This window comes from Bos indicus, chromosome 3 (assembly GCF_029378745.1).
Source record: "Bos indicus isolate NIAB-ARS_2022 breed Sahiwal x Tharparkar chromosome 3, NIAB-ARS_B.indTharparkar_mat_pri_1.0, whole genome shotgun sequence".
Taxonomy (NCBI): domain Eukaryota; kingdom Metazoa; phylum Chordata; class Mammalia; order Artiodactyla; family Bovidae; genus Bos; species Bos indicus.
In genome coordinates, this window is record NC_091762.1 from 69325340 (window position 1) to 69343655 (window position 18316).

The 18316-nt window shown below is 37.9% G+C and overlaps 1 protein-coding gene and 3 non-coding genes across 7 annotated transcripts; all 4 read right to left on the reverse strand.

Annotated features, from left to right (window-relative positions):
- Positions 1-67: 67 nt before the first annotated feature.
- On the reverse strand, positions 68-8498 carry RABGGTB (Rab geranylgeranyltransferase subunit beta). 4 transcript variants are annotated; one of them, XM_070786299.1, is made up of 9 exons: positions 8474-8498; positions 7079-7186; positions 6249-6446; positions 5006-5111; positions 4130-4182; positions 3941-4051; positions 3144-3269; positions 1220-1369; positions 68-651 (listed from the first exon to the last, which is right to left on the reverse strand). In XM_070786299.1, exons 1-9 carry the CDS (start codon positions 8474-8476, stop codon positions 541-543), a joined length of 966 nt encoding a protein of 321 aa, XP_070642400.1. In that variant the 5' UTR covers positions 8477-8498; the 3' UTR covers positions 68-540. The 4 variants fall into 4 exon arrangements, with proteins under 4 accessions (XP_070642400.1, XP_070642399.1, XP_070642397.1 ...); XM_070786298.1 differs by having other exon boundaries at positions 1216-1369; XM_070786296.1 differs by having other exon boundaries at positions 68-655; positions 8474-8497.
- Positions 6046-6117, reverse strand: LOC139182383 (small nucleolar RNA SNORD45). The gene has a single exon (XR_011566048.1). It is a non-coding gene; the product is annotated as a small nucleolar RNA SNORD45 (small nucleolar RNA).
- On the reverse strand, positions 6725-6807 carry LOC139182382 (small nucleolar RNA SNORD45). The gene has a single exon (XR_011566047.1). It is a non-coding gene; the product is annotated as a small nucleolar RNA SNORD45 (small nucleolar RNA).
- LOC139182381 (small nucleolar RNA SNORD45) lies at positions 7358-7436 on the reverse strand. Its single transcript, XR_011566046.1, has one exon. It is a non-coding gene; the product is annotated as a small nucleolar RNA SNORD45 (small nucleolar RNA).
- Positions 8499-18316: the final 9818 nt, after the last annotated feature.

Genomic DNA, 18316 nt, shown 5'->3' on the forward strand with positions numbered 1-18316 from the left:
TTCCTAGTGAATTCTCTTCATTTACCTAACCCACTCTGTACCCGACTCATTAACCACAAGCATGAAATATTCCCAAATTTCAGCCATTTATTTTTATTTCATCTTTTAATTCCTATGTGGTTCATGAACTCTTTATCAGTAACGTTCTCACTGACAAAGACCAATCTACATTAACTATAGTTATATATAACATATCAAGGGAGTACCCAGGAAAATCAAAACACAAGACTTCATCAGCTAAAGAGTTCAAGTTTGCTGTTATGAAGACATACAAGAAAACAAATACACTGAAGGATAAACAAAAAAAATCAGAGTAACAACAGCATTCCAGAAGGAAAGATACAATAAAGATCTTAATTTACAATATGTATAATTATATAATTTATTAAAATTAACACAATTCATGTACAAATATTAACACGGTAGTTATTAAGTTTGTTAAGCACTTCAACTACTGAAATGTTAAAACACAATAAAAACTATATTAACCAACTTCTCCATCAAGGGATCTAATCTAGCTCACTAGTTCAGGCTGAACATTCACTCTCCGAAGTACTTCTTCAGGCATGCAAAAAACAGGGCTAACAGGTTTAATCTGTTCTTCTCCCAAAAGTGACAATCCAGCAATTCCAAACAGAGTATGAAAAGGATCTACCTATTAAAAAACAAGAATTTATAGAATATTACAAAATTAAAACTTCTAAAACCCTGCTTTTGAACAGGGATTATACTGGAGCCCATTGCACTCTGTATTTAAATATTATCTTAAAATTTTCTGAAATAATGGTTTCAAACTGCACTTTTTAAACAGAGGACTTGGCACACACCGTCATGTCTTAGGAATAAGTACTGTATATGTGTTTCAGATCTTTTATACACTCTTTTGTGTGTGTTAGTCACTCAGTCATGTTCAAATCTCTGAGACCCCCATGGACCATAGCCTGCCAGGCTCCTGTCCATGGAATTCTCCAAGCAAGAATACTGTGATTGAACAGTTGCAGGCGTTGCAGGCAGATTCTTTACCATCTGAGCCACCAGAAAAGAACCTTAGTACACTTTTAAATGACATTTTAAAAGCATCCTTTCAAAGCAACACTTGAAAAATACTATTTGTTCCCCACCAATTCCTAGTTTTAAAAATTTAGAACCCTTAAAATCTTAAGAGTAAAACAGAACTACACTGAAAATTTTAACTGTTAACAGTCATAAATATACTTGCCATATCTCCTGGCCTATCTGCAAATCCTCCTGTTTCTTCATCTTGACATGCTAGGATGAAACTGCGGAGTTTTTCTCTATCAATCCAATGAAGCCTTCCAATTATCTTTAGGGAAGCCAACACCCACCATGAATAGCATACATCTGGTAACTAGGAGGAAAAAGCCACAAGTTGCCACAAATGTATTTTCTAAATACCTGGGGTGAGAGGGGAATCAAGGGATATATTGACAATGCAGTGTTTGAAACACTGAAATCCAAAAATTGCTTAGAATTAAAAGATAATCATTGGAAAGAGATCAAATGCTTCATTCCACAGAACTAGAATATGAGTATGCAGAAATGCTCAGTCATGTCTGACTCTTTGCAACCCCATGAACTGTAGCCCACCAGGCTCCTCTGTCCATGGAAATTTTCAGGCAAAGAATACTAGAGTGGATTGCCATTTCCTTCTCTAGGGGATCTTCCTGAGCCAGGAATTGAAACCACATCTCCTGTGCTGCCTACATTGCAGGCAGATTCTTGATTCCACAGAAAACCATGCTAAATGTTTCAGTTTCAGTAGTCACTGATAACCATCTATCCACCTTAATTTCTATATGAAATGAATGCCTACATCAGTTCCTTTTCCAAGAAACTGGTAGTAAGGCTTCTAAGAACTATGGCAATATACGTTTCACTGCCATGGGCAGCATTTTTCCATAAGTGCTGTCCAAGAAGGTATACAACTTGGGTTAAAAAAATAAAATCACCCTTGCTCGTCAAATCATAACTTAAATGCAGAAGACCCCACACCTTACACTGAATTTCAACTAGATCCCAGGGTGATCCACAAGAACATTAAAAGCTGTCCTAGATTGTAAGTGCTATCCCCACCCTCACCCATTTCCTAATTATTGAAAAGTTGCCCAGATTTTTCAATGGATCTTAACTAGGTACCAATTGTGGTTTTTAAACTTATTCAGAAGTAACAAGAAAGCAAAATTACACAAAAATACAATGATCCAGAATAAAAGCATCAATAGGCTTTATCATATTTTAGCTCAAGGGCCCAAACCGAAGAACAGCTTTTAGTATTTGTAAATGATTTTTAAAAACAGTATTTTGAAAGGAAAACCAGTATGAAATTCATACTTGTCCATTAATGGAATACAACCATACCCATTCATTTTTTATTGTCTGTGGCAACAATGTTCTTCAGGGCAGCAGTGTAGGTGCAACAAGCCCATCGGGCAAAGGTAAAAATATTTACTATCTGGTCTTTACAGACCCAATTTAGAGTATGTTGAGAGCTAAACAGAATTGAGTTTTTCTTTAAAAATAAAGATTTTAAATGAAAATGTTATAACCCAGTTTTTAAAAAGAAATCTTTCTTTTGGCAAATCCATTATCCTTTCCCATCTGTAAGTGAGCATGGAGATTTCTGTACAAGATCCAAGTATTAATAGTGGCCTTTGATTCCCAGATATGTATAATGCACGATTGTGAGTCCCCGGTATAGTTTAAAGAAGAAAGTTTCACGTAGGTGAAAAATAGAAGGCCTTCAGATGGATTTTTATAAATAAAATTCTGAAGGATTCCTTCAGAAAGAATTTTATAAATAAGTATAAATTTTAAGAATTTATACTATGAATACAAACACATTTTAAAGCCCAGAGTTATTTGTCAAAGAAAATCAAAAAGTACCAGGCAATCTTGTCACGATTGTCTTTTAAATGGACATCAGGATTAATAGGCATTTCAACTCTTGTTTTACTTTTGCCAAGAGCATTTTTAGAAGATACAACTAAATTTTGCAAAGTATTATAGTAAAATTAAAAAGCTCACGATCAATTTGTAAGAGCAATATTACAAAACAAAAGGCAAAAAAAAGCAGTCCTCACTCAAGTTTATAAAATTTAAAGATTAATCTTAAAAAACAATACCTTCTCTGGCCTTCCATTGAGTCCACCTGATGGAAGCTGTCGTTCACAAAGCCACCAACCGAGTAAATCAGAATTTACTTGGTGCAACTGACTAGTAATAGCCAAGAATCCTGTGCAACAATAGATCTAAAATTACAGACATAAAGTACATGTGTGTAATAGTTTTTCAACAGTAACACTGATTTAAAAAAACCTACTTTAATTATTAAAGCTCCATTTTCTATCTAAAAATTTGCTGACAGTAAAAATCGCAAACATAAACATCACATAGTTATTTGAACAAATCTGAAGCATACTACTAGGATCCAACTCTGCAATGAAAGACTACCATCAGTTTTTTCATGGCTAAGAGCAAACTGTTTGATAATAGTTTACAACAGGTGTTCAGGATAGGGGATACAGAATGTTTTTTATCTGCTTACTTAAAATTAGAGAAGAGAATGGCAACCCACTCCAGTCTTCTTGCCTGGAGAATTCCATGGACAGAGGAGCCTGGGGGGCTATAGTCCATGAGGTCGCAAAAAGTTGGACATAACTGAGTGACTAACACCCACACATAAAAACTAATGGAAAATCAAAATATATTTCTGGTAATTACAAAACTACTTATGTTTATTTGGGCAAAAGGATTTCACCAACAGGGGACTCAAAGTCAGCAACTGTAAAAATGCCTTCCTCACGCAGCAATTAAGCAATTCTTATTTTCTACATTCAGTCAAATTAACTTGCTATTTTTCAGTTATACTGGTTATCCCTTCAAAACTGATACTACATTTTAATTTGGATTAATGAATTACCTGCCCAGCATGGGATTCAGAACCTGGTCTGCAACCAAATCCACCATCAAAGTTCATACATGATAAAACAAATTCGATTGCCTTTTCCACATTAATAGCATCCAACTTCCCCTATAATCAGAAAACATGCCTATTAAGTTCCAGAATAATCATCAAAAGTTAATCATTTCCAATACATTTGAAACTTACCAATAGTGCCAAAGTTGCCACTGCACAAAAAGAGAATCTTGTATCAATTTCTCCTAAAAATAAAGCAAACCAAAGCATTATGTGTTATCAGAGGCTTCTAATCATACTAGATAAAGTTAATTAAAAATCTCTGTACAACTACCATAGTTATATTTTCAAAAGTTCAGGCCTAACATGTACTTCGACTGTCCAGGAGGAAAACTACATCTGAAGTGTATATTCACTTACTTTACTTCTAAGGAAAATAAGTACTAGAAAATGGCTCAAAAGTACAGTGAACTAATTGCTTACAGAGCGCCCAGAAAGATAAGGTAACTAGTTAATTTCTAAGAATGATAATAAACTTACCCTATTATATAAGTAGATTTTCACATCCCATGAAGCAGCTGGTCTCTCCGGCCTGCACTGTATTCAGCCCTAAAGCAGAGATTATCTAGTTTTATCAAGTAAAACACTACTCCCTCCCTCCACTCAAATATTCAGTAATTTTGTAAAGCTTTTTTTTTTTTTTTTTTTTAATTATTTTCCCCTTGCTAATTAAGTTTTTAAAAAACTTTACAAAGCCACCAAATACTGGGGAAAAAAGTTTCACCTACCTTATCTTTTAGCTTGCCCTCTCTGTTCCAGTACTCCTGTATGCTGCTATAACTAGCACAGTGCATGCTGGAACTTCCAGCAGACCATTAACTCCAGTTAGACCAGCTGCTTAGTGGGACCTGAAAAAATGAAAAACTTATAATCTCCTTATAAACTATTAGCAAAGCCCCCAACTCATTATACTTTAAAATCTGCAACCAAGCTTATTACTGTAATAAACACCGAAGCAAAACATTTTTATATTGGTATTCTAGGTGCCAAGGATTAAAGTGACATTACCCCAGATATCTCCAGCAAAAGAACCATCTTCTTTCTGTAGACTCTGAACATATTCCACAACTTTATTTATGTCAATAACATTAATACTATCATAGAGAGTAAGTATCTGTAATAGAAACAAACCATGGTAAGTAGATACCTCGCCACTGGTCAGTTTGTCCTAATGATGTTCTTCTCAACTACCTTCTAAGTTGTCAAGCATGCATGTCCTTTTGTCTATGCACCTTGAAAACTTTTCTCAAATATGCAATTCTATTACAGAGTAAAATTATAGGTATTACCAACAAGTCTTTAACCACTGTTAACACTTAGACTCATTTATGAAACTTATACTGACTTTAAACCCTTATTTGTGAATCTTTACAAATATCAAAATCAAAGCTAACTCCAGGCGGACATCCCTGGTGGTTCAGCAGTTAAGATTCAGTGCTTTCACTGCCTTGACCCCAATTCAATCTCTGGTCAGGGAACTAAGATTCCACAAGCCAGAGCAAGGCCGAAAAAAAAAATTTTTTTTTTTTTAATTTTTAAAAAGTCAACTCCACAGTAAAGAGCAAAGTCGTGAAATGGCAGAGTAAAAGCAGGGAACCACAGGTAGCCTGGCATTTCCAGAAATTAGATGAGAAGATGAAACTAAAGGGAGGAAATGGGGAGGCCATGTAAGAAAGCAAATGCCATGCAGGAAGTCTGACCAATACAAAAAAAGCTGAATGAAGGAGGCTTCTACACATATTGTACACAGGCTTTGAGCAGTTTATATAATTCATTATGCTAAGTACTGTTCTCTGAATAAAGTTTCACGTGACAAATCTTTAGAATATACTACCTGCTTTAAAAAATGTTTTGTATCATCAGTAAGACATGTTTTCTATCGGGATAGGGTATAAATCTATTGGGATAGGGTAGGTCATGCTGTACAATAAATAAATCAGATTTCAGTGCCTTAACACCAAAAGAATTTTTCTTGCTCAAAAAAAAAAATCTTCCACTTAGTGAGTTCCAGACATTTACATATATGTAAAATAAACATTTTACTGTCCAAGGTCTCAGTGCCATTTTCAAATTTACATCAACTTTGGATTCAGCTAATACATGCCATCACATCATTGACCTTGCTTTGAAACAGATCTCATTTGAAAAGATATGGATAGCTTTTTACATAGATACTGATCCCTATTTTCAATTCTCTTACTTAGGTAACAGAATACACTACCAAGACTGCAGAATTTTCATTAGTATTTACCTGAACAGCACTAAGAGTATACAAAAGATGAGGATCATGTCCAATACTAGCACTTATTCCACCACACTCGTGTTGACAAGACTTAATAAACGTCAGAATTTCTTCTCTATTCATACGATGTAGTTGTCCCATGAGATCCATTACGGTCAGACCCCAATAGATGCCACTCATTCTCAAATATTCAGACATGCAATATTCCTAAAGCACAGAAATTAATGGGTCAGTCTGAACTGATGTCAGTTTAAAGATACTCAACACAGAAGCTAAATACCCATACTGTTATATGGCTCTAACAACTCCATAGCTGCAGATATTCATGGGAATTCATTAGTAGAGATGTTTCCCAACGTGGTAAATAATTCAGCTCTTTCTATACTATAGTGGAAAATATTTACTTCTAATTAAGCTGTTTAATTGTTTTTCCTAAGGTTCCCAGAGATGAAAACAGGGAACATTCTTCAAGATAAAACTTTTTCAAGGTCTCAGCGTAATTCTAGAGCTTAAGTGTTATTACACATCACCATAAACTCAGGTAATACATGCCAACACATCACTGACCTTGAAAGTATTAGCTCAACTACAAAAATAGAAATCTATTCGCTGTCTCAAAATTCATACATATCTGGGTAGAAGATAATCTACTCTGTCTGCCAAAGCCTCTACATAAGTACTGCTAAGAATCAAGGTTAACTCCCATGGCTTCTCAACCACAGACATCCGTCCCTGGTATGCAGGAGTTGGAAACCATTTTTAAGAAACACAAACCATTCTAACCAAATGATTTGACACATTTACAGAATAAACACTTTTCAACACAAAAGTATACATACGTAGTCATCTTTCTTTGAGCCATAGGATGCAATATAATCAGCATGCTTCTCCAGTAACAGGGTGTCAGGTGCATCTGACTTAATGATAACATCTTTCTGAGGTGTACCCTTTCACATACAAAAGATTTCATAAGTTTTTATCTTTTAAATGTTTGACCCCAGAACATACATTTCAATATACATATGAACTCTTATTTCATCTTGCCATATAGAAACTTTCTAGTTTAAAAGTAGCTGACTAAAAAGAACTAAAGCTTTCATAAAGTTTCAGGTGTTCTTCAGGTCTCAGAGTAATTCTAGAGCTAAAGTAGTAATAATCAACTTTAGATTCAGAATACATGCCAGCTCATCATCGACCCAAAAAACTACCGTCCTCATCTCGGCTGAACAGTTAAGTAAAACAGACTATCAAAAATTTCAACTTACGGTTTACACGTGGCAGAACCTATCTGTCCCATAATTTGCAATTGAGTTCTTTAGTGAGATTCCATTAATCTTAAAAACTCCGATTTCAAAGCACCTTCGGAGAAGGCAATGGCACCCCACTCCAGTACTCTTGCCTGGAAAATCCCATGGATGGAGGAGCCTGGTAGGCTGCAGTCCATGGGGTCGCGAAGAGTCGGACACGACTGAGCGACATCACTTTCACTTTTCACTTTCATGCACTGGAGAAGGAAATGGCAACCCACTCCAGTGTTCTTGCCTAGGAGAATCCCAGGGACGGGGAGCCTGGTGGGCTGCCGTCTATGGGGTCGCACAGAGTCGGACACGACTGAAGCGACTTAGCAGCAGCAGCAAAGCACCTTTCATGCACGCCAACACTTATTTACCAGGCTAACAATTCTTTTCCGGCTTTAGTCTTAAGTTTCTGCATTTGCAAGAAGCCCCCGGGTGATGACTGTTGTTGCTCTAATTCGGCACATTTCTCAGCTACATCTTTGTGACTGAGGCTACATTTTAAGTAGTTCAAGATCATTACCAATAAGAATGAAGCAGTTAATTTCCTTCATATCCCATTAAAACTTACTAGAACGAAACCATACCATTAACAATTCCAAAGATTTCGAGCCATATATACCCTGCCACATGGAAGGTAAGAACTAACCGGCTTTTGTGGGGGGCGAGGGGATTAAGAAAGAAGGTAGTCGAACCCTGAGTCTCGACCGATAGCAGGAAGTCCGGCCGCAACCGCACCCGCGAGATCAGCAGAAAACGCTGAGTAACACTTCACATTGTCTATGAGCCCTCAAAATACCTTCCAAGGCCTGTGTCTTAACCCAATCATTCTCCAACACTAAGAAAACAACCCACTAGTGACGAAAGAGCTTAAATATTACCCTATCTATTCTCCTATGGACACATCTAGACAGCAATACAAAACACGTCCACACTCACCATGACTGAGAGCAAAAAGAGAACTTAACTCGTCAGTGGGAGGATTTAGGAGGTAAGCGCCTGCGCAGAAGCGCTCCTCAGGCCCCCTCTCCGCCCCGGCATAGCTGACCACCGTTCTTGCCTGAAGGAAGCCGCAGTTCCGCGGCTGCCCTAGGACCCCCACCGACTGCTCTTAGGTGTCTTCCCTACCTGCGCCGAAAGTCTCTGGCGCCAATTTTCTCCTCTCCTTATCTCCGCAGTTTTAAGACAGTTTTAAGGAATATTTAGGGCTTCTCTAAATACTACACAATAAACTGGAAAATTCTGAAGGAAATGGGAATACCAGACACCCTGACCTGCCTCTTGAGAAACCTATATGCAGGTCAGGAAGCAACAACAGTTAGAACTGGACATGGAACAACAGACTGGTTCCAAACAGGAAAAGGAGTATGTCAAGGCTGTATATTGTCACCGTGCTTATTTAACTTATATGCAGAGTACATCATGAGAAATGGTGGGCTGGAGGAAGCACAAGCTGGAATCAAGATTGCCAGGAGAAATAGCAATAACCTCACATATGCAGATGACACCACCCTTATGGCAGAAATTGAAGAAGAACTGAAAAGCCTCTGGATGAAAGTGAAAGAGGAGAGTGAAAAAGTTGGCTTAAAGCTCAACATTCAGAAAACTAAGATCATGGCATCTGGTCCCATCACGTAATGGCAAATAGATGAGGAAATAGTGGAAACAGTGGCTGACTTTATTTGGGGGGCTCGAAAATCACTGCAGATGGTGATCGCAGCCATGAAATTAAGAGACACTTGCTCCTTGGAAGGAAAGTTAGGACCAACCTAGACAGCATATTAAAAAGCAGAGACATTACTTTGCCAACAAAGGTCCGTCTAGTCAAGGCTATGGTTTTTCCAGTAATCATAAATGGACATGAGAGTTGGACTATAAAGAAAGCTGAGTGCCAAAGAATTGATGTTTTTGAACTGTGGTGTTGGAGAAGACTCTTGAGAGTCCCTTGGACTGCAAGGAGATCCAACCAGTCCATCCTAAAGCAGATCAGTCCTGGGTTTTCATTGGAAGAACTGATGTTGAAGCTGAAACTCCAATACTTGGCCACCTGATGTAAAGAGCTGACTCATTTGAAAAGACCCTGATGCTGGGAGAGATTGAGGGCAGGAGGAGAAGGGGACGACAGAGGATGAGATGGTTGGATGGCATCACTGACTCAATGGACATAGGTTTGGGTAGACTCCAGCCATTGGTAATGGACAGGGAGGCCTGGCGTGCTCCATGGGGTCGCAAAGAGTTGGACTTGACTGAGCGACTGAACTGGAATTGGAAATACTACTTTAAAGAATCCACCTGCAATACAGGAGACCCAGGTTCCATCCCTGGGTTGGGAAGATCCCCTGGAGAAGGGAATGGCAACTCATTCCCATATTCTTGCCTGGAGAATCCCATGGATAGAAGATCCTGTCCGGCTGCAGTCCATGGAGTTGCAAAGAGTTGAGTGGGACTGAGCAACTAAAACTTCCCAGGAATTGAGGCCCTTCCCAATCTGCCTGTAATGTGGGAGACCTGGGTTCGATCAGTGGGTCTGGAAGATCCCCTAGAGAGGGAAATGGCAACCCACTCCAGTATTCTTGCCTGGAGAATCCCTTGGAGGGAGGAGCCTTTCTGGCTATAGTCCACAGGCTTGCAAAGAGTCTGACTCAGCTTAGCACATATACACACATGGCTTCCCAGGTGGCACTAGTGGTAAAGAACCTGCCTGATGTAGGAAACAAGAGACTGGGTTTGATCCCTATGTCAGATAGATCCCTTGGAAAAGGGCATGGCAACTGACTCCAGTGTTCTTGCCTGAAGCAAGCCCATGGACAGAGATGACCTACATTTTAAGTAGGTCATGATCATTACCAATGAGAATGAAGTAGCTAATTTCCTTCATATCTCATTATGATATCCCATACAGTTCATAGGGTCTAAAACAATCTGACAGGACTGAAGCAACTAAGCTAGTAATATTTAAAGAGTGGAATAACTTTTATGAACTCATTTATTCTTGAGACTCTTTTAAGATATGAAATGGACAGTAATTAACAGAGTTGCATGTAGTTAGCTCAGTTCAGTTCAGTTCAGTCAGTCATGTCCGACTCTTTGCCACCCCATGAACCACAGCACACCAGGCCTCCCTGTCCATCACCAACGGCCGGAGTCTACCCAAACCCATGTCCATTGAGTTGGTAATGCCATCCAACCATCTCTTCCTCTGTCGTCCCCTTCTCCTCCTGCCCTCAATCTTTCCCAGTATCAGGGTCTTTTCAAATGAATCAGCTCTTAACATCAGGTGGCCAAGTATTGGAGTTTCAGCTTCAACATCAGTCTTTCCAATGAACGCCCAGGATTGATCTGCTTTAGGATGGACTGGTTGGATCTCCTTGCAGTCCAAGGGACTCTCAAGAGTCTTCTCCAACACCACAGTTCAAAAACATCAATTCTTTGGCGCTCAACTTTCTTTATAGTCCAACTCTCACATCCGTACATGACTACTGGAAAAACATAGCCTTGACTAGATGGACCTTTGTGGACAAAGTAATGTCCCCGCTTTTTAATATGCTGTCTAGGTTGGTCATAACTTTCCTTCCAAGGAGTAAGCGTCTCTTAGTTTCATGCTGCAATCACCATCTACAGTGATTTTGGAGCCCCACCCCCCCCCAAAATAAAAGTCAGCCACTGTTTCCACTGTTTCCCGATCAGTTTGCCATGATGTGATGGGACCAGATGCCATGATCTTAGTTTTCTGAATGTTGAGCTTTAAGCCAACTTTTTCACTCTCCTCTTTCACTTTCATCATGTAGTTAAGTGTTCAGTAAATGTTTTGGGGTGAATGTTCAGGAAATGTTCACATTCTCCTCCTGTTTGCCTTGGCCATTACAGTTGAGTCTCTCACCTATTCCTCCCACTTCTTTAGGAAGACAGTGGTATCTGAAATATTTGGTACTTACCTTCAACAAAGAAACACCTAGGTTCCTTTTAGGAGCTTTCCACAGAATTTGAGTTTGCTAGGTGTGATCACACAGCTGTTATCAATTCTTGTTTCTCACGACTGTCATACTTACACACTTTTGGCACCCGTTAGAGTATACTGGCACCCCCACAGCCTTAAAATTTCTTTCATTCGGTAATGATTTGGAGAAGGGTTCCTGACACCATGACAAATGTGGGTTATCAATAACCAAGAGAGTGTTGAATCTACTGTGATAATAGAGTTTATTATTTCTCCCTGTAGTTTTGTTGATATTCCAATTTATAGTTTGAGGGTACTTTACTAAATGCGTATTAGTTTGGTGAGTTGAGACTTTTTTCATTAAGTGATGACTGTCTCTAGCCCTAATATTTTTTATTTTAAAAAGTCTGCCTTGTTAAATAGTGTGCATACCTGCCAAATGGCTTCAACTCTTGAGACCCAGTGGACTGTAACCTGCCAGGCTCCTCTGCTCATGAGATTTCCCAGGCAAGAATACTGAAGTGAGTTGCCATGCCCTCCTCCAGGGGATCTTCCCAACCCAGGGATGGAACCTGCATCTTCTGCATTGGCAGGTGGGTTCTTTAACCATAAGTGCCACCTGGGAAGCCTTGGTTAAATAATGCTGATAAAAAATTAATTATGGAAATTTTTATTCGAGACAAATTACAAGCGAGGAAGAGCATATCAGAAAACTTTGAGAACTCTTTCTCAGCTAGAAGTCTAGACACAGTTGTATAAGTTTTTTTTTGAGACAAAGGACTGTACACCAAACGACATTATTGACAGTTTCCTCAACCCAAGTCTACCCGTCATTGTGGTACGTTATGTGACCCCCTTACAAGATCAAGAAGGAATGTTATTTTTAAGAAGTCATCTTGTTGATTCTGGGAGAATGTTGCTCTTTATGGCTGAGCAGGTATTCCTGCTAAGGTGGGGAGGTTTGGTCAAGGCATAATGCACAGGCGCAACACAATGAAAGGAGAGAAGAGCCCAAAGCATAGAGAATTTTTTTATGTTTAAAATTTTCTTGTCTTGCCATATTATATGAATTTTATATCACAATAGTAATGTAATTTCTCCAGCTTTCTTTTGCCTCTAAATTAGATCGGAGAGGAGTGTTCTAGAGTGAGAGAAACCAAGGGAGAGAGGAGGAGGTCAAATCTCTTGGGAAAAGCAATGCTCAATATAAGAATAACACAAGCATCAAATCCAAAAAGTAACATTCAGATCGAGTCAATAACTGCTGAAATAATGAAAAGTAAGCCTCTATTCCTACTTAAAAAGTCATTCATCAAATACATATTGGATGCCTAGAATGTGCCAAATACTATTCTAGGCTCTTGGGAGTACAATGGTCAGCAAAATGGAAATATATATAGGGAGCATATGTTCTAGCAATTCTTGAAATTACATTCAGCAATTCTATTGCTAGCTATTTATTCTAAAGATATACTCCCTTGGGTGTGAAGTGACTTATGCACAAAAATATTCATAGCAGCAGTCATTGTAATAGCAGAAAATTGCAAATATTTTAACTATCAAATGTTAAATAAACTATGGTGTATTCATTATGCAGCCATTAAAAATGATACAGAAGCTCTGCAAACACTGTTCTGGAAAGATATACAAAGTATGTTAAGTGAAAACAAAAACAAAATGTACCATTTGCTACTATCTGTGTGGGAAACAAGGGGGAAAAAAATGTGTGGATATATTTGGGAAAGCACAAACCAAAGAGTTGCCTACTGGAGGAGAAATATGTGGCTGTAGACAGGATTTAAGGAAAGCTTTTCATTGAACTGAAAGCTTTTCACTCAACTGGGTTGGACCCCTGGGTTGGGGAGATCCCCTGGAGAAGGGAAAGGCTACCCACTCCTGTATTCTGGCCTGGAGAATTCCCACAGACTGTTTAGTCCATGGGGTCGCAAAGAGTCAGATATGGCTGAGCGACTTTCACTTTCATTTTTCACTGAATAATCTGATACTTTTGAGACTTTGTATGTTTTACCTCTTCAGAAATAAAAATATCTCCCCTGCAGAGAAAAGTGTGGTGTCCAACTCTGTGACGCCATGGACTGTAGCCTGCCAGGCTTCTCTGTCCATGGAATTCTCCAGGCAAGAATACTGGAGTGGGTAGACATTCCCTTCTCCAGAGAATCTCCCGACCCAGGTATCAAACCCAGGTCTCCCACATTTTAGGCTGATTCTTTACCATCTGAGCCACCTGGGAAGTCCATATATATATATATATATATATATATATATATATATATATGCACTAGTGGTAAAGAATCTTCCTGCCAAAGCAGGAAATAGAGGAGATGCAGGAGCATCTATGGACATAGTTTCGTTACCATTCAATATATAAACTGTTTCTAGTGTTTATAATGTCATGGAATAGCGTTTCCAGGAAACAACAGTATTATATTTTACCTAAGATTTCACTGACTGTAAGAAACATCCCAATTGCCAAGACATCAAATGTAGGGGGAAAAAAAGTAGTCAATGGCTAGTAACAAAATTTATCCAGATTTCTGAGACATTAAATTTTAAAATATGCATTTGAAATCAATGAAACATAGTAACTGAGTTGTTCATTTTTTAAATTGAAGTATAAATTATTTACAATGTTTTCAGTCTACAGCATAGTCATTCAGTTATACACTTATATGTGTGTATATATATATATAAATGCATATTTATATCCTTTTTCAGATTGTTTTCCATTATAGGTTATTACAAGATATTGAGTATAGTTCCTTGTATTATAGTACTGTATGCGTTAATCCCAAACTCCTAATTTATCTCCACCACCCCCTTCTTTCATTACCCCTTTAGTAACCGTAATTTGTTTTCTATGTCTGAGTCTATTTCTGTTTGTAAATAAGTTCATTTGTATCTTTTTAGATTCCACATATAAGTGATATCATATAATTGTCTTTGTCTGACTCACTTCGCTTAATATAATAATCTCGGTCCATCCATGTTGCTGAAAGTGGCATTACTTCATTCTTCCATTGGATTTCCCAGGTGCCACAGTGGTAAAGAATCTGCCTGACAATGCAGGAGACACAGGAGACAGGGTTTGGATCCCTGGCTTGAGAAGATCCTCAGGAGTAGGAAATGGCAGCCCACTCCAGTATTCTTGCCTGGAAAATCCCATGGACAGAGAATCCTGAAGGACTACAGTCCATGGGATCACAAAGAATTGAACATGAGATTGACTGAGCATGCCCACAGCATTCCATTGTGTGTGTGTGTGTGTGTGTGTGTGTGTGTGTGTGTATAGCACATTATCTTGATCCATTCATCTGTCAATGAACATTTAGGTTGCTTCTATGTCTTGGCTATGAGTCATTTATTTCTGAAATAGCAAATGTAGAAGCAGAATATTACATGCTCCATGCTCCATATTACACTTGCAAAATTTTATTACCTTGTATACATTTTATGACATCCCTGATTTTCTTATTCCCCCCTTTTTGGATTCAGTTTAAGCAAATGAAATCTTGTCTAAAGTTTTAAAATTGCAAGCCTTCTTAACTAAGTAGTTCCAATAATAAAAGGATTCTGGATAGGAAAGATGCAGTGTATAGGACTAGAATTTTGGAGCAATTTAAGAGAAGCCTTTTAAGTTGGAGATGAAAACATTTAAAAGTGTAAATTCATGTCCTTAATTATAAAAGAAGAAATATTGAGACATCTAGGTTTTAAGGTTTAAATTGGTTGCTGGAAATTCGTTTTAATATATTATTGGTTCCCTCCTTTATTAATAATTAAATAAAAATTTTGACATGTGTTCATCTTACATTTATATACATCATGATTTTACTACTTTGAAAATTATACATTTGCCTTTATACCCATGTAAGCAGAACATATAGAGCCAAGGAAACTGCATTGCTTGAGAATGGCACCTTAATATCTACTTAAGCCAGGGCAGTTTTCTTTCTTGGCTCTCACAGTGACTTGCATGGCTCTCACAGCCACTCCATGTGGCAATAAGACCTTAACTGTTTTGGACCTTAATGTAGGTTTTGCCTGCCTTACTGATTTTATGTCTTATTTTTGTTTCTGTTTCAGGCATAGTTCATAATTTAGTCTCATTGGTAGCAATGATTGAGACAATGTTTTTATGACCCATTCATTTACTATAGAAGACTATTTTCTCATGGATGAGAGACAATAGAGAATCTTGTTTATCCACTCTTGTCTGTGTGTGAAAGCAGAGCTAATCAGCTAAGAATTTAGAGCCCACTGAAAAGGTGAACAACTTTGAGATCTGGACTGGTAAGTTCACTTGCCTATGGCTGAAGTTATTATAGATCTGAAACTTTTAAGTTCTCAATGTATATGTATTAAATTGAGGAAGGCTTTGACTTCTTACTGAACATTTATGAAGTACCTTCCCACTTTTGGACAGTGTAAACTAATAAATCAGATTGCCGGGACCCGGCGAGAGACATTCCACTCGTGACAAAGGTCATGAGGAAGGAGGCTCAGGAGTCCCCCCGGATATTCTCGAGCATCTACCCACCCCAAAAACCAGAGTCTGCCTACCTTATTGCTTTGTGCTCTCACCTCTGACTTTACTGGGGGCTGTCCCCCACCACCATCTCACTCTCTCTGTCAAAGAGTTAACTTACAGCTCCAATTAATAAAGTTCCTGGGCAACTAGGAGTATTTAAATCCAAACCCCTCAGATGGCTCTCTAACTCACCTGACAAGTTTACCTGGACTCCTACAGCTATGCATACGATTGTTTACAGTCTCCCAGCCTCGAGGCACGGGAAGCTTAAGATATTCAAATAGCTTTAGAGCCTCTCAGAGAGTTAGAAACTGTCAGAATAAAACTAGTAAAAGATTTCATTAATGAGCCAATGTTTGTTGCCAAATTTCCACATCCCCTGAATTGTATCCTTGAATATGTATTAATTAATAGTTGGTATGTAGAAAAAATAAGTAGTGGCCTTGGTGTTAGTAACTTTAGACCCTTAAGGTAATAAATTCTTTCCTTTGTTGTAAACCCATTATACATCCGCCCTATAGGAATGCCAGGAAGATGGTGCCAAATCTTAAAATAATTACTCTTAGGGAAAATAAGTCTTTGTTGATAAGTCTTTGTCAAGAGTCATAAAATGTTAATAGGCCTTCTGGTCAGAAGATGATGTAAATCACCTAAACCATTTGTATACTATAAATTTGCAGGAAAGAAACCCTGGTTTTTGATAAGGATCAAAGACTGCTGACTTTGCATCCCCTATTATCCTCTGTGTGTAACTTAGGGTATAAAAACCCCTGTTGAAAATAAAGCTACTGGCCTTGCTCACCAACCCTTGGTCTCCTCATGTCATTCTTCCCCTTAACTTCCAGCTGAGTCTCCATCTGGAGCGTGGATATCCTCTGCGACCATTTATTTGCCTGGGCTTCTAAGACCCACTCGAGAAGGTGTCTAAGGTGGGGCACCTTCCGCTATTCGAGAGGGCGCCTGCAGCCTCCGTGGTCAGAGCTAACCTGGTGTCATGGGTTATATTGATTTTCCTCGTAAACCAAGCTACTCAGCTTCTTTTCTCCACTGAATTTTCCTACTGAGCTATCCTCATTCTATTACTCTTCATATCTTTGATAAATAAATAAATCAATAGTCGCCAAAGCCGTCTCTCCTTCGAATACCCTGAATCAGCTGGACCTCGGCAACAGATTATTCCTCAGATTAAAGAACTCTGTCCTGATTGGTTTATAGAGATAAATAGGCACTTATATAAATGGATTAGTCCCCAGATTAACAGAAAAAAAATTTTAATTCTAATGCTTTGCGTGAGATAGATTTCAGAGAAAAACAATCATTCTGATAGAAACCACTAGCTTAGAAACATTTTTTAAAATTCATGTTCACACAGTAAGAATTTGTTCTCGAATATGAAAATACATAGTTAAAGACAAACTTTAGGACTGTGAATTTTATTTGCCTTGGTGTGTAATACTTGAGTCTGAAAAACACTGAAAGGTGCTAAAATTTTGGCAAAGTTCACTCAGTTCTATGGGACTTGCTTACAAAAGTAAAATATTCCTCTTTACCTTCTGCCTAGATAGCAGAGATTTTTGTCTTACCAGAATACATTTTCTGTGTTCTATATGTTGAAATTTTAATGTCTTAATTTTTTTTTTAAAAAAGGAAACAAAGTTTCCTCATTTGAGAAACAAAGTTCCATATAATCATGTTATATTTTTCTGTACTTGTTTTTATTTATTGCCCCTTTGACTAAATAGGTACACAAGTGTTCTTTCTCAGGTACCTATAAGCCTATCTTAAGTAATCAGGTCATTTATGACATCTCTTGATTTTGCCTTCTCAAGGTTAAATCTTGAATCTACAAAAATAAAAAACTTTCAGGATATATTTTACATCTCAATGTATATTTGAAATTTCCTGGAGGACAAGGGTTGGGAGACTGGAAAATAAACAAAAATTTATTCTTTCACCTTGTAAAAAGAAAGATATTTGAAATAATTAAATTTATTTCATATGCTCCATATTTTATATTTTACCAGCACCATACTCAAGGAGCTTTATAGAAAAATTTGGTAAGTATATCAGATCAACTCAGCCTTCCATAGCTTAAAGTTGTCTAGGTAAAATATTATTAATATTAAAAATTAAATAAAAATATTAATATAAATATGTCCAAAATTGAGAAGGCCCTGGAGCTTTGTCAATGCTCTTGTTTCCCTCAGGGGAAGTAATGGTTAGATTCTTATGAAATAGTTAAGCACTGTAAAGATTTTCACTAGTTTCTATTCTGATTATTGTCTTACTATCTGAT